The sequence below is a fragment of the Stigmatopora argus genome, chromosome 15 (assembly GCF_051989625.1).
Source record: "Stigmatopora argus isolate UIUO_Sarg chromosome 15, RoL_Sarg_1.0, whole genome shotgun sequence".
Taxonomy (NCBI): Eukaryota; Metazoa; Chordata; class Actinopteri; order Syngnathiformes; family Syngnathidae; genus Stigmatopora; species Stigmatopora argus.
The window spans coordinates 13,765,038-13,786,756 of record NC_135401.1 but is presented as its reverse complement, the minus strand read 5'-3'; the positions used below and the strand labels follow the sequence as shown (position 1 = coordinate 13,786,756).

The following is a 21,719-nucleotide window of genomic DNA, read 5'->3' as shown; positions in this document are numbered from 1 at the left end:
AGATAAATATCATATGGTTAAGATCATCAATAAATAACTTGCCACTATAACTTCCAATATACTATACAGATTACAAAATAAACAGTACATAGAAGTCATTAACATCAATAAATATGTTGGCGGTGTTTCAACTTTTTTGTATATATTTCTTTCTTTTTCTTCTTTTTCATTAACATCAATAAATATGTTGGGGGTGTTTCAATTTTTTTGTATATTTTTCTTTCTTTTTCTTCTATTACTGCCTGTCTTGCTGTATGCATACGGGCAGTCGTTGAACGCAAATCGGTGTTTTGGAACTAATGTATTGCCGTAGTTACCTTACAAAGATGGCTGACCTGGTGGGCAAGCGCAAAACGGATTGAGTATTGTACGTTGACTTTGTGGAAAGCGACAACCAGTTAGTCCAAAATGGAGGACCTGAGCGGTGAGTCCTGACGTTCGCTCTTACAAAGAAAGTGTATTGTACGATTTTCGGCGAGGATATCAAAATCGAAGCTCGATGCTATTCTTTTATATAAAAAACTTCACATATTATCGAGCAAAATCCGGGTTTTTAATAAGGCTCCTCTTGGTGACGTATTTGCAAGTAGGTGGTTTGCGCTATTCAAGTTTTCCATCTATATATCCATTCCATTTAATTCCGTTTTGGATTTACATTTAAATCCAAACCATTTAAACGCGAGTTTTGAGTCAACGGCGAGAATATAATAATTTATTGTTTGAGTCGAATTGTGGCTTCCGAAGATTTCAATGGCGAAGCCACGTGTGGCCCAGCAGAACACAACTTGAGTAATTACCGTCCACCACGACCCTAACTTCGTTTTCTGTCTTCCACTGCAGCTATTATTCATCGCCTTCTATTCGCTGCTGCATTAATGTCTTTCAAGTGTTATTTTGCAGATGCGTTAGCATTTTGTTAGCCCCCACATGCTAGCCCCACGTGCTAGCTGGCACGTGTTGCGGCAGACGCCACGTGGTTTCAATCTTTCATTCCCCTTTAATCAAACAATTTCACATCACTGTTGGCCTTGGGGGTGGGGTTCATAAATCGAGCGGCGTAAATTTAGTCAGAACTAACTAAAACATTCTTTGGTTGCTTGGTTAACTAGTAACATGCCAAATTGTAAAACAAAAATCTTTGATTCTCTGACAAACCACGTTGTGGGTGCATTCACGGCACCGAATTTCTCCCATTTACGCAAATGTATGGCCTTTACAAAATCTCGCTCTGTAGTCATAGACACTGTGTTTGCAGCCTCAGCAAAGAAATCAAAGAAGGCCAAGAAAATGGAAGAAAATGTTGGCGTGAGTATTTAAAAAAAAATAGAAAATTTGCTCCCCCCAAAATTTGAATTCTTCTTATTAAAAAAAATCTGTTCACCAGGAAATCCAGCAGAGCGGAGACTTCCTCATCCAACCCGACAGCGAAGTGCGGGCATTGAACACATCTCAGTGGCCTCTCCTTCTCAAGGTGACCATGTCGCCCGTTTTCTTCCCCTGTCGGCGGTGCGACGTGATGAATCAGTTTATCCATTCGCCGAGCGGCGACCTGTCCCTGCCCGTCACCCTGCTCCCGTTCTGGGGGAAGGGCCTCGCCGCCGCCGCTTGAGACGAGCCTCGGCGTTCTGCCGGGGCGAAGCGCTGTAGCGGCGCGGTGTTGAGGGCTGGACGGGTCGCTTCAAAGATGACTGTTAATCTGATCGCACTACTTATTATTTTTATTTTGCTTTGACTCAAATTCGGGTAGGGTAGTAACTGCTTTTTTCCTGTAGAACTTTGACAAGCTGAACGTGCGCACGGCCCACTACACGCCAATTCCTAGTGGGAGCAACCCACTCAAAAGGAACATCCTGGACTACATCAAGTAAGGCGACTTTCTGGAAGTATAACCATACCTGTCAACCTCTGCCGATAACTGCCCTATAAATGATTATTGATTCCCCTCACAAACCCCCAAAAAACCTTACAAACACCGTACGAGTCGTACGGTGTTTGTAAGGTTTTTTGGGGGTTTGTAAGGGGAATCAATAATCATTTATAGGGCAGTTATCTGCAGAGGTTGACAGGTATGGTATAACTAAATTTTAAATGGCGCCTTTGTGGGTGTCTACATTTTTTTTTCAATGAATTCAGAACCAATTGATGAATATAATGCTTCTTGTACACCATCTATTACATATTATTTTAAGTCCACGGTTCCTCCAGACCCTTGAAAAGTCTGTGTTGAATTCATTATCTTTAAAACAAGGCCTTACAAATGTGAACACATTTGAATAACTCAATTATTGAATCTTAACAAATACCAAGGATTGATACCCAATTCATTTAAACTATGAAGACCTACTGAATGCTCATCTTTCAGTGCCATTGACAGCACTTGAAGTCCAAATACCTTTGCGTGTCTAGCGTCGTCAACGGCAGGCAATGAATTTGATGAGCGCCCTCATTTCCTGCTATTGAGGGCAATGGAATGATTGGCGCAATGGTGGCCATTTTGTATCCGGGCTTCACATAACGCGCACTCTGCTCTTACCACCCACCCGCAGGTCAGGCTTCATCAACCTCGACAAGCCGTCCAACCCATCATCTCACGAGGTGGTGGCCTGGATACGTCGCATTCTGCGTGTGGAGAAGACGGGTCACAGCGGCACTTTGGATCCCAAAGTCACTGGATGCCTCATCGTTTGCATTGACCGAGCCACAAGATTAGTCAAATCGCAGCAGAGTGCAGGTATGACACGACCAGCGGCGCACGCTCGGTCGCCCCCCCCCCCCCCACCCCCCACCCTGCCAAGGTGTCAGTGTAGACCGCAACATGTGCCAAAATTAAATATGATAAAATTTTACCATTTCAGTCTTTCTCAAGGTTTATTTTAATATTAATTAAGGCATTTAACTTTTATGTATTTCAAGCTTGTTGCATTTTTAATTTGTTTTGTTTTTTTATGGCAAAATTAGTTTAAATAGTTTCTTTTTTTCTGGTATTTAAGTTATAGATTGAATTTATTTGAATAAACGAAAAGATAAATGTTGAGCCACACAATCAAATGTATGAAGAAGAAAGCCAAATATATTAGACTTCAAATATTGATAAATGAACTCAATACATATCGCAATGAAGAATTAAATCATTGTATAAAAAAAAAAAAAAAAAAACTTGGATTTAAAACTTAAAATGTATACATAAAAAATTAAATTTATAGATACAAATACCAATGAAAAAAAATGAAATGATTTTTTTTTTTTAATATTTAATGTGAAATGCTTGAATCATGAAATTCTGAAATATCATTTAATTTTGGCACTCCTGGTCATCCATACGTCCGAGTTGGCAACAACAACAAAAGCGGCCGTGCCCACACCTCTCTGCTGTATTGCAGGAAAAGAGTACGTGGGGATTGTGCGGCTACACAACGCCATCGAAAGCGAGCACACGCTAGCCAGAGTAGGTCATGATGTGCTCAGCTATTTTCATCTGCTGTTCCTTGTGCTTTGCTAAATCGTATCGCCTCCACTGGTCTTTTTTAGGCGATGGAGACACTGACTGGGGCCCTATTCCAAAGACCGCCCCTCATCTCCGCCGTCAAGCGACAGCTCCGAGTACGAACCATCTATGAGAGCAAAATGATCGAATATGACGCTGAAAAGAGGCTCGGTAAGCTTGATAGGCTGTAGACGTTGCATGGAGTCGGTGCTGATAGTGACTTGTTTCAGGGATTTTCTGGGTCAGCTGCGAGGCTGGAACTTACATCCGGACCCTCTGCGTGCATCTGGGACTGGTGCTGGGGGTCGGTGGCCAGATGCAAGAGCTGAGGAGGGTTCGCTCCGGAGTCATGGGAGAGAAGGTTGGTTATGATGCGTCAAATTTCCCACCCAGGTGTTGAGTGCAGTGCGACTCTCAATGTTGGACTGCTAATTAAACTTGGGAATAGCAAATGTGCAGCTGAGATTTTACTTGTAAAGTCTCACTGCGGACACGTGTTCCGATTCATGCCAAAAATGGGAACATCATCAGGTGAAGGCCGTTATATTTAAGATGTTGTCTTATCTATAAAATGTGCCGTGATATTTTTTTTTCATTTCTGTAGTTTTCAATGAAATATACTAGTTAAGAATATTTAATGACTTATTTTTCATTTTAAAAAATATGCTATTGGAAACGATAAGGTCCCCCCCCCCCCCCCCCCCCCCCCCCGAATTAATGATCGCAGTGGGTCTGAATATTTTCTTTTAATGTTGGAAAATATGTGAAAGGGTGATTGATTGCCATAAGCGCACTAAATTGATTTGTACAATTTTTCAGCCTAAAACCTCTTCACATGATTCGTTGACGATCCAAATAGATTTGACACCCTCCCCCTCACTTAGGACAACCTGGTGACAATGCACGACGTGCTGGACGCTCAGTGGCAGTTTGACCACAACAAAGATGAGTCGTACCTGCGGCGAGTAGTCTTTCCCCTGGAGAAACTGCTGGTGTCGCACAAGCGCTTGGTGATGAAGGACAGCTCCGTGAGTAGTCTCTTGCCCGTCGTCTTGTTCCGACACCCCGTCTGTAGCATTGTTGAATTTTGACATCCATCATTCAGGTCAACGCCATCTGCTATGGAGCCAAAATCATGCTGCCGGGCGTCCTCCGCTACGAGGATGGCATCGAGATCAACGAGGACATCGTGGTCATCACCACTAAGGGGGAAGCCATCTGCACAGGTAAGCCTTCCTTCCATTTCTCCCTCGTCTCCGTGCAACGCGAGGCCAAATGATGACTTGTAGATTCATGAGCCCTCGGGCTGTGCTGACCTACCTATCTATCACCCTTGTCTGATGGCCTTCGCATCCGCGGCCCTACGGAAATGGGATTTCAGTCATTGGGCTTTTCTCTAAGGCATTTCAATAGTTAGCCATAAGTCACCTTCAAATTTTTATTTTGTTGCATTAAGTTACATTGCACCAAGTTCGTATTCCCGTGAAAACAAAACTATTTTTGACCCAAAAATCACACTTAGATTGCCACAAAGTCTATGTGAAAGTAACTATTTTTCACCCTTTCCTCTTTTCTCTCTAACAGCCACGGCCCTGATGACAACGGCGGTCATCTCCACGTGCGATCACGGCGTGGTGGCTAAAATCAAACGGGTCATCATGGAGAGGGACACTTACCCACGGAAGTGGGGGCTCGGACCAAAGGTAAATTCAAATGGAGTCTGTCAATTAGCAAAGAGCGGCACATGGCCTTTTTTTTCCTAATTATTGTTTTTTTTTTCCCCCCCCTCTTCTTCCCCCGCTTTGTTAGGCAAGTCAGAAAAAAACGATGATCCAGAAAGGGCTTCTGGACAAGCGCGGAAAACCTAACGAAAACACGCCTGACACATGGAAGGCGGACTACGTGGACTACAGGTAATGACATTCATTCAAAGTTATCCCTGGTTGGGGTGTGCCGTCCTTTTCCAGGGAGTCATTCTGCTACATAAACTCTCCGGTGAGCTCGTGGGCTTCTCCTATGGCGGTACCCATAGCTGCTGGAGTGCATTCAAAATGGTGGCTTGGGGCTGTAAATTTGTGCTACCACATTTAGTTTTACCCCCACTTAAATGTTTTTATTTATTTCAGTAGTCTTACAAGTTGTCTCATTGGCAGCAGTAATATTTCTAGAAGTTTTGACAGGGAGGCAATGTTCCCTCTAATTTTTCAAATGTCTGGGTATACAGGCAACCTCCCTGAGCACTCAGAGGACCAATTTGAGCAACACCATAAATGCTCACTATGGGCAGACACCAGTATCACACCTGCCATAAGCAGGTGTATGTCTACCCATAAATGATCTAGTCATAATAAATGTAATGATTAATACCAATGAATAAAACATCTTTATAAATAACACTAGAATATGCACAAATTTGACCTTATTTTTCACGTCGGTCCTTCTCACATGTCAAACGCCCAGCTTAGAGTGAACATTGCTGGGAGGGGGCGTCTACCTACGTCAATTATTTTTATATTTTAGTTTTGAAATGCTTTGTTTGAATACAAAACGCTTTTTTCCAAATCTTTTTACATTTAGTTTATTTTACTTCAATATTTATTAGTGTAACTTTCAGTTCTTTTTATTGTTTTCATTTATATTTTTGTGTTCAGAATTCTTTACAAAATAATATTGATGAAAGGATTTTAGGTCTCTTTACAAAATAAAACTGATGAAATTATTTTAGGTTTGTCTTAGATTCTATTTTTAAGAATATAGATTGATACCGTTTGGGCCAAAAAAAAATTCAATTGCTGAAAGACCTCCCAATTTCAATGGATTGGATGGCTGTTTTCAATAAAACATTGGTTTAAAATTGTTCACCAATGTACCATTTAAAGGTGTGTAGACATTTTGCTGAGTCATTTTTCTGTTTTAAAAAAAAAAATCCCCCTCACAGAACCCCTGCTGCCAAGGAAACGGAAATGTCTGTCACACCTGCAAAGGTAAAAAAAAAAAAAACATGGCCCCCTAACGTGTTTAAGAAGTGCTCTTGCTCACAGTTTTTATTCGTCTTTGTGCAGAGAAAGAGGGGTACAGCAGAAAGTGAAGTCGAAGCCACTGAAGCTGCTGAAGAGACTCCCAAAGAAAAGAAAAAGAAGAAAAAAGAGAAACGTGCCAAAACAGACGATGCAGAAACAGAGGAACTCATGGCCGAGCCACAAGCAGAGGTCAGATTTAGTTTTTTCCACCTGGCTGGCACTTTTTATATTAATATTACTTTAAATGACGCCTTTTGACTAAATTTCTTCTTATATTTAGCCGGAAAGTGGCAAAAAGAAGAAGAAAAAGAAAAAGAAAGCTGAAGAAGAAGAAGAAGAAGAAAGCTGAAGAAGCTTCCTAGTGGAACTCAAATTCCGCCAAAAAACAAGTTTTTTATTTTTTTTTGTATATAATGCTTTCAAAAATGAAAGTACCTCTTTTTTTGTGACATTTTAGAATAATCTGAGATGAAATGTTGATGCCATGTATCAAACATTTACATGAATAAAAAATATACTCTTCTATTTGCATTGATTTGTTCATTTTTTTTCTAGATTATAGCTCAATTTGGTGGGTCACGTGTCATATCCTTGTTACTTGTTGGAACTTTAATTCATTGTTACTCACTGCTATACACTATGAATGTAATTGTTATTTCAGTGGCCCAAAAACAGTACAGTATTACCACTATACTTGCATTGTGAGAAATACTTTAGATTTCTTAAGTTAACCTAGGGCCTGTTCACTCTAAGGTACAAATTTAAGTTACCAATTGAAAGGGAATACCCATACAGTTGTGACAAATATTCTTGAAGCTGTTTCTTTAAGAGCATTTTTCTTGTGTAGGTAGGCTGATTCATTCTAACAATTTCAAACTAAAAATTTTAGTGTCACCAAGATAGAGCATTGGCAAGATAAAACGGCTGTTTACCAAAAGGGAAAGGAACTCTTTGTTGGGGTTATTCTGGGATATTATGATATATGTGAATATTAATCATTATATGTATTATATGTATATGAGCTTTATTTCAATTGGGGACCGAGCAAGCTCGAGCTCACTCTCCATGGCAGCTTGGCAGCTGGCTCCGAGGACATTTCATTGTTTTTTGGACTATTCACCTGACACATCACCAAGTTTCGGGCCGAGGACTGTTGATCTGAGTTCGCAATGAAGATCTGTGAAGGACTCTTAAATTGCTTTGACTTGGATTCCGGCAGATGGCGATAATCCAATCAACTTCCGAAAATACTCGCATATTGTTTCAAAATACTGCCGCTCGGTTCACCTTGTATACAAATTATTATGCTTACTCGTGCAAATTCTTACGCAGTTGTTTTTGGTTTCCGACCTGATATGCAATTGTTGTGGCAGTTGTTTTTTGACCTTAATTGTGTTATTCTGTTAGCTTATGCAATTGGATTGAATAGATAACCTTGTAATTGTTTAGATTCGATGTCGAAACAATATTTTAAAGCCCAATATCAATATTGGAAAAGAATACACAGGGAAAAGTGCAACAATACCTCCTTAATTCTTCCCAAAAATGTGTGCGGAATCTCCTTGACAGTTTTGAGATCAAGTGTTACAACTGTGGCGGGTTTCTACCTTTCTGTGTGGAGTTTGCATATTTAAGCTTGTGTGGGTTTTCCATAGGTATACTCTGGTTTCCTCCCACATCACAAAAACATGCTCGGTCGATTATTTAACGATTGAACGTGTGTGCGGTTTCTTTCTTATACACCAACCAAAACAAAAACAAAAAAAGCTTACAGCACCTGGTATTCCCAGGCGGTCTCGCATCCAAGTACTAACCAGGCCCGACCCTGCTTGGCTTCCGAGATCGGACGAGATCGGGCGTGTTCAGGGTAGTATGGCCGTAAGCCGAAGAGAACTGTGAAAATTACTTATTTAAAAGTCTAAAGACCTGATTCGACAGCCTGTAGTATATAATAATCCTGCATGCGGTCTCCCAAAGTAATCATCAAATTCGCCCCTCTTTGGTGACCAAGATAGAGCATTGGCAAGATAAAACGGCTGTTTACCAAAAGGGAAAGGAACTCTTTGTTGGGGTTATTCTGGGATATTATGATATATGTGAATATTAATCATTATATGTATTATATGTATATGAGCTTTATTTCAATTGGGGACCGAGCAAGCTCGAGCTCACTCTCCATGGCAGCTTGGCAGCTGGCTCCGAGGACATTTCATTGTTTTTTGGACTATTCACCTGACACATCACCAAGTTTCGGGCCGAGGACTGTTGATCTGAGTTCGCAATGAAGATCTGTGAAGGACTCTTAAATTGCTTTGACTTGGATTCCGGCAGATGGCGATAATCCAATCAACTTCCGAAAATACTCGCATATTGTTTCAAAATACTGCCGCTCGGTTCACCTTGTATACAAATTATTATGCTTACTCGTGCAAATTCTTACGCAGTTGTTTTTGGTTTCCGACCTGATATGCAATTGTTGTGGCAGTTGTTTTTTGACCTTAATTGTGTTATTCTGTTAGCTTATGCAATTGGATTGAATAGATAACCTTGTAATTGTTTAGATTCGATGTCGAAACAATATTTTAAAGCCCAATATCAATATTGGAAAAGAATACACAGGGAAAAGTGCAACAATACCTCCTTAATTCTTCCCAAAAATGTGTGCGGAATCTCCTTGACAGTTTTGAGATCAAGTGTTACAACTGTGGCGGGTTTCTACCTTTCTGTGTGGAGTTTGCATATTTAAGCTTGTGTGGGTTTTCCATAGGTATACTCTGGTTTCCTCCCACATCACAAAAACATGCTTGGTCGATTATTTAACGATTGAACGTGTGTGCGGTTTCTTTCTTATACACCAACCAAAACAAAAACAAAAAAAGCTTACAGCACCTGGTATTCCCAGGCGGTCTCCCATCCAAGTACTAACCAGGCCCGACCCTGCTTAGCTTCCGAGATCGGACGAGATCGGGCGTGTTCAGGGTAGTATGGCCGTAAGCCGAAGAGAACTGTGAAAATTACTTATTTAAAAGTCTAAAGACCTGATTCGACAGCCTGTAGTATATAATAATCCTGCATGCGGTCTCCCAAAGTAATCATCAAATTCGCCCCTCTTTGGTGACCAAGATAGAGCATTGGCAAGATAAAACGGCTGTTTACCAAAAGGGAAAGGAACTCTTTGTTGGGGTTATTCTGGGATATTATGATATATGTGAATATTAATCATTATATGTATTATATGTATATGAGCTTTATTTCAATTGGGGACCGAGCAAGCTCGAGCTCACTCTCCATGGCAGCTTGGCAGCTGGCTCCGAGGACATTTCATTGTTTTTTGGACTATTCACCTGACACATCACCAAGTTTCGGGCCGAGGACTGTTGATCTGAGTTCGCAATGAAGATCTGTGAAGGACTCTTAAATTGCTTTGACTTGGATTCCGGCAGATGGCGATAATCCAATCAACTTCCGAAAATACTCGCATATTGTTTCAAAATACTGCCGCTCGGTTCACCTTGTATACAAATTATTATGCTTACTCGTGCAAATTCTTACGCAGTTGTTTTTGGTTTCCGACCTGATATGCAATTGTTGTGGCAGTTGTTTTTTGACCTTAATTGTGTTATTCTGTTAGCTTATGCAATTGGATTGAATAGATAACCTTGTAATTGTTTAGATTCGATGTCGAAACAATATTTTAAAGCCCAATATCAATATTGGAAAAGAATACACAGGGAAAAGTGCAACAATACCTCCTTAATTCTTCCCAAAAATGTGTGCGGAATCTCCTTGACAGTTTTGAGATCAAGTGTTACAACTGTGGCGGGTTTCTACCTTTCTGTGTGGAGTTTGCATATTTAAGCTTGTGTGGGTTTTCCATAGGTATACTCTGGTTTCCTCCCACATCACAAAAACATGCTTGGTCGATTATTTAACGATTGAACGTGTGTGCGGTTTCTTTCTTATACACCAACCAAAACAAAAACAAAAAAAGCTTACAGCACCTGGTATTCCCAGGCGGTCTCCCATCCAAGTACTAACCAGGCCCGACCCTGCTTAGCTTCCGAGATCGGACGAGATCGGGCGTGTTCAGGGTAGTATGGCCGTAAGCCGAAGAGAACTGTGAAAATTACTTATTTAAAAGTCTAAAGACCTGATTCGACAGCCTGTAGTATATAATAATCCTGCATGCGGTCTCCCAAAGTAATCATCAAATTCGCCCCTCTTTGGTGACCAAGATAGAGCATTGGCAAGATAAAACGGCTGTTTACCAAAAGGGAAAGGAACTCTTTGTTGGGGTTATTCTGGGATATTATGATATATGTGAATATTAATCATTATATGTATTATATGTATATGAGCTTTATTTCAATTGGGGACCGAGCAAGCTCGAGCTCACTCTCCATGGCAGCTTGGCAGCTGGCTCCGAGGACATTTCATTGTTTTTTGGACTATTCACCTGACACATCACCAAGTTTCGGGCCGAGGACTGTTGATCTGAGTTCGCAATGAAGATCTGTGAAGGACTCTTAAATTGCTTTGACTTGGATTCCGGCAGATGGCGATAATCCAATCAACTTCCGAAAATACTCGCATATTGTTTCAAAATACTGCCGCTCGGTTCACCTTGTATACAAATTATTATGCTTACTCGTGCAAATTCTTACGCAGTTGTTTTTGGTTTCCGACCTGATATGCAATTGTTGTGGCAGTTGTTTTTTGACCTTAATTGTGTTATTCTGTTAGCTTATGCAATTGGATTGAATAGATAACCTTGTAATTGTTTAGATTCGATGTCGAAACAATATTTTAAAGCCCAATATCAATATTGGAAAAGAATACACAGGGAAAAGTGCAACAATACCTCCTTAATTCTTCCCAAAAATGTGTGCGGAATCTCCTTGACAGTTTTGAGATCAAGTGTTACAACTGTGGCGGGTTTCTACCTTTCTGTGTGGAGTTTGCATATTTAAGCTTGTGTGGGTTTTCCATAGGTATACTCTGGTTTCCTCCCACATCACAAAAACATGCTCGGTCGATTATTTAACGATTGAACGTGTGTGCGGTTTCTTTCTTATACACCAACCAAAACAAAAACAAAAAAAGCTTACAGCACCTGGTATTCCCAGGCGGTCTCCCATCCAAGTACTAACCAGGCCCGACCCTGCTTAGCTTCCGAGATCGGACGAGATCGGGCGTGTTCAGGGTAGTATGGCCGTAAGCCGAAGAGAACTGTGAAAATTACTTATTTAAAAGTCTAAAGACCTGATTCGACAGCCTGTAGTATATAATAATCCTGCATGCGGTCTCCCAAAGTAATCATCAAATTCGCCCCTCTTTGGTGACCAAGATAGAGCATTGGCAAGATAAAACGGCTGTTTACCAAAAGGGAAAGGAACTCTTTGTTGGGGTTATTCTGGGATATTATGATATATGTGAATATTAATCATTATATGTATTATATGTATATGAGCTTTATTTCAATTGGGGACCGAGCAAGCTCGAGCTCACTCTCCATGGCAGCTTGGCAGCTGGCTCCGAGGACATTTCATTGTTTTTTGGACTATTCACCTGACACATCACCAAGTTTCGGGCCGAGGACTGTTGATCTGAGTTCGCAATGAAGATCTGTGAAGGACTCTTAAATTGCTTTGACTTGGATTCCGGCAGATGGCGATAATCCAATCAACTTCCGAAAATACTCGCATATTGTTTCAAAATACTGCCGCTCGGTTCACCTTGTATACAAATTATTATGCTTACTCGTGCAAATTCTTACGCAGTTGTTTTTGGTTTCCGACCTGATATGCAATTGTTGTGGCAGTTGTTTTTTGACCTTAATTGTGTTATTCTGTTAGCTTATGCAATTGGATTGAATAGATAACCTTGTAATTGTTTAGATTCGATGTCGAAACAATATTTTAAAGCCCAATATCAATATTGGAAAAGAATACACAGGGAAAAGTGCAACAATACCTCCTTAATTCTTCCCAAAAATGTGTGCGGAATCTCCTTGACAGTTTTGAGATCAAGTGTTACAACTGTGGCGGGTTTCTACCTTTCTGTGTGGAGTTTGCATATTTAAGCTTGTGTGGGTTTTCCATAGGTATACTCTGGTTTCCTCCCACATCACAAAAACATGCTTGGTCGATTATTTAACGATTGAACGTGTGTGCGGTTTCTTTCTTATACACCAACCAAAACAAAAACAAAAAAAGCTTACAGCACCTGGTATTCCCAGGCGGTCTCCCATCCAAGTACTAACCAGGCCCGACCCTGCTTAGCTTCCGAGATCGGACGAGATCGGGCGTGTTCAGGGTAGTATGGCCGTAAGCCGAAGAGAACTGTGAAAATTACTTATTTAAAAGTCTAAAGACCTGATTCGACAGCCTGTAGTATATAATAATCCTGCATGCGGTCTCCCAAAGTAATCATCAAATTCGCCCCTCTTTGGTGACCAAGATAGAGCATTGGCAAGATAAAACGGCTGTTTACCAAAAGGGAAAGGAACTCTTTGTTGGGGTTATTCTGGGATATTATGATATATGTGAATATTAATCATTATATGTATTATATGTATATGAGCTTTATTTCAATTGGGGACCGAGCAAGCTCGAGCTCACTCTCCATGGCAGCTTGGCAGCTGGCTCCGAGGACATTTCATTGTTTTTTGGACTATTCACCTGACACATCACCAAGTTTCGGGCCGAGGACTGTTGATCTGAGTTCGCAATGAAGATCTGTGAAGGACTCTTAAATTGCTTTGACTTGGATTCCGGCAGATGGCGATAATCCAATCAACTTCCGAAAATACTCGCATATTGTTTCAAAATACTGCCGCTCGGTTCACCTTGTATACAAATTATTATGCTTACTCGTGCAAATTCTTACGCAGTTGTTTTTGGTTTCCGACCTGATATGCAATTGTTGTGGCAGTTGTTTTTTGACCTTAATTGTGTTATTCTGTTAGCTTATGCAATTGGATTGAATAGATAACCTTGTAATTGTTTAGATTCGATGTCGAAACAATATTTTAAAGCCCAATATCAATATTGGAAAAGAATACACAGGGAAAAGTGCAACAATACCTCCTTAATTCTTCCCAAAAATGTGTGCGGAATCTCCTTGACAGTTTTGAGATCAAGTGTTACAACTGTGGCGGGTTTCTACCTTTCTGTGTGGAGTTTGCATATTTAAGCTTGTGTGGGTTTTCCATAGGTATACTCTGGTTTCCTCCCACATCACAAAAACATGCTTGGTCGATTATTTAACGATTGAACGTGTGTGCGGTTTCTTTCTTATACACCAACCAAAACAAAAACAAAAAAAGCTTACAGCACCTGGTATTCCCAGGCGGTCTCCCATCCAAGTACTAACCAGGCCCGACCCTGCTTAGCTTCCGAGATCGGACGAGATCGGGCGTGTTCAGGGTAGTATGGCCGTAAGCCGAAGAGAACTGTGAAAATTACTTATTTAAAAGTCTAAAGACCTGATTCGACAGCCTGTAGTATATAATAATCCTGCATGCGGTCTCCCAAAGTAATCATCAAATTCGCCCCTCTTTGGTGACCAAGATAGAGCATTGGCAAGATAAAACGGCTGTTTACCAAAAGGGAAAGGAACTCTTTGTTGGGGTTATTCTGGGATATTATGATATATGTGAATATTAATCATTATATGTATTATATGTATATGAGCTTTATTTCAATTGGGGACCGAGCAAGCTCGAGCTCACTCTCCATGGCAGCTTGGCAGCTGGCTCCGAGGACATTTCATTGTTTTTTGGACTATTCACCTGACACATCACCAAGTTTCGGGCCGAGGACTGTTGATCTGAGTTCGCAATGAAGATCTGTGAAGGACTCTTAAATTGCTTTGACTTGGATTCCGGCAGATGGCGATAATCCAATCAACTTCCGAAAATACTCGCATATTGTTTCAAAATACTGCCGCTCGGTTCACCTTGTATACAAATTATTATGCTTACTCGTGCAAATTCTTACGCAGTTGTTTTTGGTTTCCGACCTGATATGCAATTGTTGTGGCAGTTGTTTTTTGACCTTAATTGTGTTATTCTGTTAGCTTATGCAATTGGATTGAATAGATAACCTTGTAATTGTTTAGATTCGATGTCGAAACAATATTTTAAAGCCCAATATCAATATTGGAAAAGAATACACAGGGAAAAGTGCAACAATACCTCCTTAATTCTTCCCAAAAATGTGTGCGGAATCTCCTTGACAGTTTTGAGATCAAGTGTTACAACTGTGGCGGGTTTCTACCTTTCTGTGTGGAGTTTGCATATTTAAGCTTGTGTGGGTTTTCCATAGGTATACTCTGGTTTCCTCCCACATCACAAAAACATGCTCGGTCGATTATTTAACGATTGAACGTGTGTGCGGTTTCTTTCTTATACACCAACCAAAACAAAAACAAAAAAAGCTTACAGCACCTGGTATTCCCAGGCGGTCTCCCATCCAAGTACTAACCAGGCCCGACCCTGCTTAGCTTCCGAGATCGGACGAGATCGGGCGTGTTCAGGGTAGTATGGCCGTAAGCCGAAGAGAACTGTGAAAATTACTTATTTAAAAGTCTAAAGACCTGATTCGACAGCCTGTAGTATATAATAATCCTGCATGCGGTCTCCCAAAGTAATCATCAAATTCGCCCCTCTTTGGTGACCAAGATAGAGCATTGGCAAGATAAAACGGCTGTTTACCAAAAGGGAAAGGAACTCTTTGTTGGGGTTATTCTGGGATATTATGATATATGTGAATATTAATCATTATATGTATTATATGTATATGAGCTTTATTTCAATTGGGGACCGAGCAAGCTCGAGCTCACTCTCCATGGCAGCTTGGCAGCTGGCTCCGAGGACATTTCATTGTTTTTTGGACTATTCACCTGACACATCACCAAGTTTCGGGCCGAGGACTGTTGATCTGAGTTCGCAATGAAGATCTGTGAAGGACTCTTAAATTGCTTTGACTTGGATTCCGGCAGATGGCGATAATCCAATCAACTTCCGAAAATACTCGCATATTGTTTCAAAATACTGCCGCTCGGTTCACCTTGTATACAAATTATTATGCTTACTCGTGCAAATTCTTACGCAGTTGTTTTTGGTTTCCGACCTGATATGCAATTGTTGTGGCAGTTGTTTTTTGACCTTAATTGTGTTATTCTGTTAGCTTATGCAATTGGATTGAATAGATAACCTTGTAATTGTTTAGATTCGATGTCGAAACAATATTTTAAAGCCCAATATCAATATTGGAAAAGAATACACAGGGAAAAGTGCAACAATACCTCCTTAATTCTTCCCAAAAATGTGTGCGGAATCTCCTTGACAGTTTTGAGATCAAGTGTTACAACTGTGGCGGGTTTCTACCTTTCTGTGTGGAGTTTGCATATTTAAGCTTGTGTGGGTTTTCCATAGGTATACTCTGGTTTCCTCCCACATCACAAAAACATGCTCGGTCGATTATTTAACGATTGAACGTGTGTGCGGTTTCTTTCTTATACACCAACCAAAACAAAAACAAAAAAAGCTTACAGCACCTGGTATTCCCAGGCGGTCTCCCATCCAAGTACTAACCAGGCCCGACCCTGCTTAGCTTCCGAGATCGGACGAGATCGGGCGTGTTCAGGGTAGTATGGCCGTAAGCCGAAGAGAACTGTGAAAATTACTTATTTAAAAGTCTAAAGACCTGATTCGACAGCCTGTAGTATATAATAATCCTGCATGCGGTCTCCCAAAGTAATCATCAAATTCGCCCCTCTTTGGTGACCAAGATAGAGCATTGGCAAGATAAAACGGCTGTTTACCAAAAGGGAAAGGAACTCTTTGTTGGGGTTATTCTGGGATATTATGATATATGTGAATATTAATCATTATATGTATTATATGTATATGAGCTTTATTTCAATTGGGGACCGAGCAAGCTCGAGCTCACTCTCCATGGCAGCTTGGCAGCTGGCTCCGAGGACATTTCATTGTTTTTTGGACTATTCACCTGACACATCACCAAGTTTCGGGCCGAGGACTGTTGATCTGAGTTCGCAATGAAGATCTGTGAAGGACTCTTAAATTGCTTTGACTTGGATTCCGGCAGATGGCGATAATCCAATCAACTTCCGAAAATACTCGCATATTGTTTCAAAATACTGCCGCTCGGTTCACCTTGTATACAAATTATTATGCTTACTCGTGCAAATTCTTACGCAGTTGTTTTTGGTTTCCGACCTGATATGCAATTGTTGTGGCAGTTGTTTTTTGACCTTAATTGTGTTATTCTGTTAGCTTATGCAATTGGATTGAATAGATAACCTTGTAATTGTTTAGATTCGATGTCGAAACAATATTTTAAAGCCCAATATCAATATTGGAAAAGAATACACAGGGAAAAGTGCAACAATACCTCCTTAATTCTTCCCAAAAATGTGTGCGGAATCTCCTTGACAGTTTTGAGATCAAGTGTTACAACTGTGGCGGGTTTCTACCTTTCTGTGTGGAGTTTGCATATTTAAGCTTGTGTGGGTTTTCCATAGGTATACTCTGGTTTCCTCCCACATCACAAAAACATGCTTGGTCGATTGTTTAACGATTGAACGTGTGTGCGGTTTCTTTCTTATACACCAACCAAAACAAAAACAAAAAAAGCTTACAGCACCTGGTATTCCCAGGCGGTCTCCCATCCAAGTACTAACCAGGCCCGACCCTGCTTAGCTTCCGAGATCGGACGAGATCGGGCGTGTTCAGGGTAGTATGGCCGTAAGACGAAGAGAACTGTGAAAATTACTTATTTAAAAGTCTAAAGACCTGATTCGACAGCCTGTAGTATATAATAATCCTGCATGCGGTCTCCCAAAGTAATCATCAAATTCGCCCCTCTTTGGTGACCAAGATAGAGCATTGGCAAGATAAAACGGCTGTTTACCAAAAGGGAAAGGAACTCTTTGTTGGGGTTATTCTGGGATATTATGATATATGTGAATATTAATCATTATATGTATTATATGTATATGAGCTTTATTTCAATTGGGGACCGAGCAAGCTCGAGCTCACTCTCCATGGCAGCTTGGCAGCTGGCTCCGAGGACATTTCATTGTTTTTTGGACTATTCACCTGACACATCACCAAGTTTCGGGCCGAGGACTGTTGATCTGAGTTCGCAATGAAGATCTGTGAAGGACTCTTAAATTGCTTTGACTTGGATTCCGGCAGATGGCGATAATCCAATCAACTTCCGAAAATACTCGCATATTGTTTCAAAATACTGCCGCTCGGTTCACCTTGTATACAAATTATTATGCTTACTCGTGCAAATTCTTACGCAGTTGTTTTTGGTTTCCGACCTGATATGCAATTGTTGTGGCAGTTGTTTTTTGACCTTAATTGTGTTATTCTGTTAGCTTATGCAATTGGATTGAATAGATAACCTTGTAATTGTTTAGATTCGATGTCGAAACAATATTTTAAAGCCCAATATCAATATTGGAAAAGAATACACAGGGAAAAGTGCAACAATACCTCCTTAATTCTTCCCAAAAATGTGTGCGGAATCTCCTTGACAGTTTTGAGATCAAGTGTTACAACTGTGGCGGGTTTCTACCTTTCTGTGTGGAGTTTGCATATTTAAGCTTGTGTGGGTTTTCCATAGGTATACTCTGGTTTCCTCCCACATCACAAAAACATGCTCGGTCGATTATTTAACGATTGAACGTGTGTGCGGTTTCTTTCTTATACACCAACCAAAACAAAAACAAAAAAAAGCTTACAGCACCTGGTATTCCCAGGCGGTCTCCCATCCAAGTACTAACCAGGCCCGACCCTGCTTGGCTTCCGAGATCGGACGAGATCGGGCGTGTTCAGGGTAGTATGGCCGTAAGCCGAAGAGAACTGTGAAAATTACTTATTTAAAAGTCTAAAGACCTGATTCGACAGCCTGTAGTATATAATAATCCTGCATGCGGTCTCCCAAAGTAATCATCAAATTCGCCCCTCTTTGGTGACCAAGATAGAGCATTGGCAAGATAAAACGGCTGTTTACCAAAAGGGAAAGGAACTCTTTGTTGGGGTTATTCTGGGATATTATGATATATGTGAATATTAATCATTATATGTATTATATGTATATGAGCTTTATTTCAATTGGGGACCGAGCAAGCTCGAGCTCACTCTCCATGGCAGCTTGGCAGCTGGCTCCGAGGACATTTCATTGTTTTTTGGACTATTCACCTGACACATCACCAAGTTTCGGGCCGAGGACTGTTGATCTGAGTTCGCAATGAAGATCTGTGAAGGACTCTTAAATTGCTTTGACTTGGATTCCGGCAGATGGCGATAATCCAATCAACTTCCGAAAATACTCGCATATTGTTTCAAAATACTGCCGCTCGGTTCACCTTGTATACAAATTATTATGCTTACTCGTGCAAATTCTTACGCAGTTGTTTTTGGTTTCCGACCTGATATGCAATTGTTGTGGCAGTTGTTTTTTGACCTTAATTGTGTTATTCTGTTACCTTATGCAATTGGATTGAATAGATAACCTTGTAATTGTTTAGATTCGATGTCGAAACAATATTTTAAAGCCCAATATCAATATTGGAAAAGAATACACAGGGAAAAGTGCAACAATACCTCCTTAATTCTTCCCAAAAATGTGTGCGGAATCTCCTTGACAGTTTTGAGATCAAGTGTTACAACTGTGGCGGGTTTCTACCTTTCTGTGTGGAGTTTGCATATTTAAGCTTGTGTGGGTTTTCCATAGGTATACTCTGGTTTCCTCCCACATCACAAAAACATGCTCGGTCGATTATTTAACGATTGAACGTGTGTGCGGTTTCTTTCTTATACACCAACCAAAACAAAAACAAAAAAAGCTTACAGCACCTGGTATTCCCAGGCGGTCTCCCATCCAAGTACTAACCAGGCCCGACCCTGCTTAGCTTCCGAGATCGGACGAGATCGGGCGTGTTCAGGGTAGTATGGCCGTAAGCCGAAGAGAACTGTGAAAATTACTTATTTAAAAGTCTAAAGACCTGATTCGACAGCCTGTAGTATATAATAATCCTGCATGCGGTCTCCCAAAGTAATCATCAAATTCGCCCCTCTTTGGTGACCAAGATAGAGCATTGGCAAGATAAAACGGCTGTTTACCAAAAGGGAAAGGAACTCTTTGTTGGGGTTATTCTGGGATATTATGATATATGTGAATATTAATCATTATATGTATTATATGTATATGAGCTTTATTTCAATTGGGGACCGAGCAAGCTCGAGCTCACTCTCCATGGCAGCTTGGCAGCTGGCTCCGAGGACATTTCATTGTTTTTTGGACTATTCACCTGACACATCACCAAGTTTCGGGCCGAGGACTGTTGATCTGAGTTCGCAATGAAGATCTGTGAAGGACTCTTAAATTGCTTTGACTTGGATTCCGGCAGATGGCGATAATCCAATCAACTTCCGAAAATACTCGCATATTGTTTCAAAATACTGCCGCTCGGTTCACCTTGTATACAAATTATTATGCTTACTCGTGCAAATTCTTACGCAGTTGTTTTTGGTTTCCGACCTGATATGCAATTGTTGTGGCAGTTGTTTTTTGACCTTAATTGTGTTATTCTGTTAGCTTATGCAATTGGATTGAATAGATAACCTTGTAATTGTTTAGATTCGATGTCGAAACAATATTTTAAAGCCCAATATCAATATTGGAAAAGAATACACAGGGAAAAGTGCAACAATACCTCCTTAATTCTTCCCAAAAATGTGTGCGGAATCTCCTTGACAGTTTTGAGATCAAGTGTTACAACTGTGGCGGGTTTCTACCTTTCTGTGTGGAGTTTGCATATTTAAGCTTGTGTGGGTTTTCCATAGGTATACTCTGGTTTCCTCCCACATCACAAAAACATGCTTGGTCGATTATTTAACGATTGAACGTGTGTGCGGTTTCTTTCTTATACACCAACCAAAACAAAAACAAAAAAAGCTTACAGCACCTGGTATTCCCAGGCGGTCTCCCATCCAAGTACTAACCAGGCCCGACCCTGCTTAGCTTCCGAGATCGGACGAGATCGGGCGTGTTCAGGGTAGTATGGCCGTAAGCCGAAGAGAACTGTGAAAATTACTTATTTAAAAGTCTAAAGACCTGATTCGACAGCCTGTAGTATATAATAATCCTGCATGCGGTCTCCCAAAGTAATCATCAAATTCGCCCCTCTTTGGTGACCAAGATAGAGCATTGGCAAGATAAAACGGCTGTTTACCAAAAGGGAAAGGAACTCTTTGTTGGGGTTATTCTGGGATATTATGATATATGTGAATATTAATCATTATATGTATTATATGTATATGAGCTTTATTTCAATTGGGGACCGAGCAAGCTCGAGCTCACTCTCCATGGCAGCTTGGCAGCTGGCTCCGAGGACATTTCATTGTTTTTTGGACTATTCACCTGACACATCACCAAGTTTCGGGCCGAGGACTGTTGATCTGAGTTCGCAATGAAGATCTGTGAAGGACTCTTAAATTGCTTTGACTTGGATTCCGGCAGATGGCGATAATCCAATCAACTTCCGAAAATACTCGCATATTGTTTCAAAATACTGCCGCTCGGTTCACCTTGTATACAAATTATTATGCTTACTCGTGCAAATTCTTACGCAGTTGTTTTTGGTTTCCGACCTGATATGCAATTGTTGTGGCAGTTGTTTTTTGACCTTAATTGTGTTATTCTGTTAGCTTATGCAATTGGATTGAATAGATAACCTTGTAATTGTTTAGATTCGATGTCGAAACAATATTTTAAAGCCCAATATCAATATTGGAAAAGAATACACAGGGAAAAGTGCAACAATACCTCCTTAATTCTTCCCAAAAATGTGTGCGGAATCTCCTTGACAGTTTTGAGATCAAGTGTTACAACTGTGGCGGGTTTCTACCTTTCTGTGTGGAGTTTGCATATTTAAGCTTGTGTGGGTTTTCCATAGGTATACTCTGGTTTCCTCCCACATCACAAAAACATGCTCGGTCGATTATTTAACGATTGAACGTGTGTGCGGTTTCTTTCTTATACACCAACCAAAACAAAAACAAAAAAAGCTTACAGCACCTGGTATTCCCAGGCGGTCTCCCATCCAAGTACTAACCAGGCCCGACCCTGCTTAGCTTCCGAGATCGGACGAGATCGGGCGTGTTCAGGGTA

The 21,719-nt window shown here is 40.7% G+C and overlaps 1 protein-coding gene and 15 non-coding genes across 18 annotated transcripts in view; 3 read left to right on the top strand and 13 right to left on the bottom strand.

The window, feature by feature from the left end:
- Nucleotides 1-298: 298 nt before the first annotated feature.
- On the top strand, nucleotides 299-7,029 carry dkc1 (dyskeratosis congenita 1, dyskerin). Of its 3 annotated transcripts, none has more exons than XM_077621160.1 (15): nucleotides 299-424; nucleotides 1,256-1,305; nucleotides 1,385-1,471; nucleotides 1,773-1,864; nucleotides 2,547-2,731; nucleotides 3,381-3,445; nucleotides 3,529-3,655; nucleotides 3,715-3,845; nucleotides 4,369-4,512; nucleotides 4,590-4,710; nucleotides 5,069-5,187; nucleotides 5,294-5,397; nucleotides 6,423-6,468; nucleotides 6,547-6,693; nucleotides 6,785-7,029. In XM_077621160.1, the coding sequence occupies exons 1-15, from the start codon at nucleotides 409-411 to the stop codon at nucleotides 6,851-6,853; spliced, it is 1,503 nt and encodes a 500-aa protein (XP_077477286.1). In that variant the 5' UTR covers nucleotides 299-408; the 3' UTR covers nucleotides 6,854-7,029. The 3 variants fall into 3 exon arrangements, with proteins under 3 accessions (XP_077477286.1, XP_077477289.1, XP_077477287.1); XM_077621161.1 differs by lacking the exon at nucleotides 299-424 and adding an exon at nucleotides 456-586; XM_077621163.1 differs by lacking the exons at nucleotides 6,423-6,468; nucleotides 6,547-6,693; nucleotides 6,785-7,029 and having other exon boundaries at nucleotides 5,294-5,401.
- LOC144090429 (small nucleolar RNA SNORD17) lies at nucleotides 1,509-1,704 on the top strand. Its single transcript, XR_013305398.1, has one exon. It is a non-coding gene; the product is annotated as a small nucleolar RNA SNORD17 (small nucleolar RNA).
- On the top strand, nucleotides 4,755-4,830 carry LOC144090425 (small nucleolar RNA SNORD83). Its single transcript, XR_013305394.1, has one exon. It is a non-coding gene; the product is annotated as a small nucleolar RNA SNORD83 (small nucleolar RNA).
- A 1,240-nt stretch (nucleotides 7,030-8,269) lies between the features above and the next one.
- Nucleotides 8,270-8,388, bottom strand: LOC144090419 (5S ribosomal RNA). The gene has a single exon (XR_013305390.1). It is a non-coding gene; the product is annotated as a 5S ribosomal RNA (ribosomal RNA).
- Nucleotides 8,389-9,381: 993 nt separating this feature from the next.
- LOC144090408 (5S ribosomal RNA) lies at nucleotides 9,382-9,500 on the bottom strand. Its single transcript, XR_013305379.1, has one exon. It is a non-coding gene; the product is annotated as a 5S ribosomal RNA (ribosomal RNA).
- A 993-nt stretch (nucleotides 9,501-10,493) lies between these two features.
- LOC144090407 (5S ribosomal RNA) lies at nucleotides 10,494-10,612 on the bottom strand. Its single transcript, XR_013305378.1, has one exon. It is a non-coding gene; the product is annotated as a 5S ribosomal RNA (ribosomal RNA).
- A 993-nt stretch (nucleotides 10,613-11,605) lies between these two features.
- Nucleotides 11,606-11,724, bottom strand: LOC144090406 (5S ribosomal RNA). Its single transcript, XR_013305377.1, has one exon. It is a non-coding gene; the product is annotated as a 5S ribosomal RNA (ribosomal RNA).
- A 993-nt stretch (nucleotides 11,725-12,717) lies between these two features.
- On the bottom strand, nucleotides 12,718-12,836 carry LOC144090405 (5S ribosomal RNA). Its single transcript, XR_013305376.1, has one exon. It is a non-coding gene; the product is annotated as a 5S ribosomal RNA (ribosomal RNA).
- A 993-nt stretch (nucleotides 12,837-13,829) lies between these two features.
- On the bottom strand, nucleotides 13,830-13,948 carry LOC144090404 (5S ribosomal RNA). Its single transcript, XR_013305375.1, has one exon. It is a non-coding gene; the product is annotated as a 5S ribosomal RNA (ribosomal RNA).
- A 993-nt stretch (nucleotides 13,949-14,941) lies between these two features.
- On the bottom strand, nucleotides 14,942-15,060 carry LOC144090402 (5S ribosomal RNA). Its single transcript, XR_013305373.1, has one exon. It is a non-coding gene; the product is annotated as a 5S ribosomal RNA (ribosomal RNA).
- Nucleotides 15,061-16,053: 993 nt separating this feature from the next.
- On the bottom strand, nucleotides 16,054-16,172 carry LOC144090401 (5S ribosomal RNA). The gene has a single exon (XR_013305372.1). It is a non-coding gene; the product is annotated as a 5S ribosomal RNA (ribosomal RNA).
- A 993-nt stretch (nucleotides 16,173-17,165) lies between these two features.
- Nucleotides 17,166-17,284, bottom strand: LOC144090415 (5S ribosomal RNA). Its single transcript, XR_013305386.1, has one exon. It is a non-coding gene; the product is annotated as a 5S ribosomal RNA (ribosomal RNA).
- A 994-nt stretch (nucleotides 17,285-18,278) lies between these two features.
- Nucleotides 18,279-18,397, bottom strand: LOC144090411 (5S ribosomal RNA). The gene has a single exon (XR_013305382.1). It is a non-coding gene; the product is annotated as a 5S ribosomal RNA (ribosomal RNA).
- Nucleotides 18,398-19,390: 993 nt separating this feature from the next.
- Nucleotides 19,391-19,509, bottom strand: LOC144090400 (5S ribosomal RNA). The gene has a single exon (XR_013305371.1). It is a non-coding gene; the product is annotated as a 5S ribosomal RNA (ribosomal RNA).
- Nucleotides 19,510-20,502: 993 nt separating this feature from the next.
- LOC144090399 (5S ribosomal RNA) lies at nucleotides 20,503-20,621 on the bottom strand. The gene has a single exon (XR_013305370.1). It is a non-coding gene; the product is annotated as a 5S ribosomal RNA (ribosomal RNA).
- Nucleotides 20,622-21,614: 993 nt separating this feature from the next.
- LOC144090398 (5S ribosomal RNA) overlaps nucleotides 21,615-21,719 on the bottom strand; it is a 119-nt gene continuing 14 nt past the window's right edge. The window contains exon 1 of the ribosomal RNA XR_013305369.1: nucleotides 21,615-21,719. This exon is cut by the window's right edge and continues 14 nt beyond it. This is a non-coding gene — a ribosomal RNA (5S ribosomal RNA).

Coding starts and splice junctions, on each gene's coding strand:
- dkc1 (XM_077621160.1), top strand. Junction 1,472..1,772: donor AGTGGCCTCTCCTTCTCAAG/GTGACCATGTCG, acceptor TTTTTCCTGTAG/AACTTTGACAAGCTGAACGT. Junction 5,188..5,293: donor AGTGGGGGCTCGGACCAAAG/GTAAATTCAAAT, acceptor CCGCTTTGTTAG/GCAAGTCAGAAAAAAACGAT.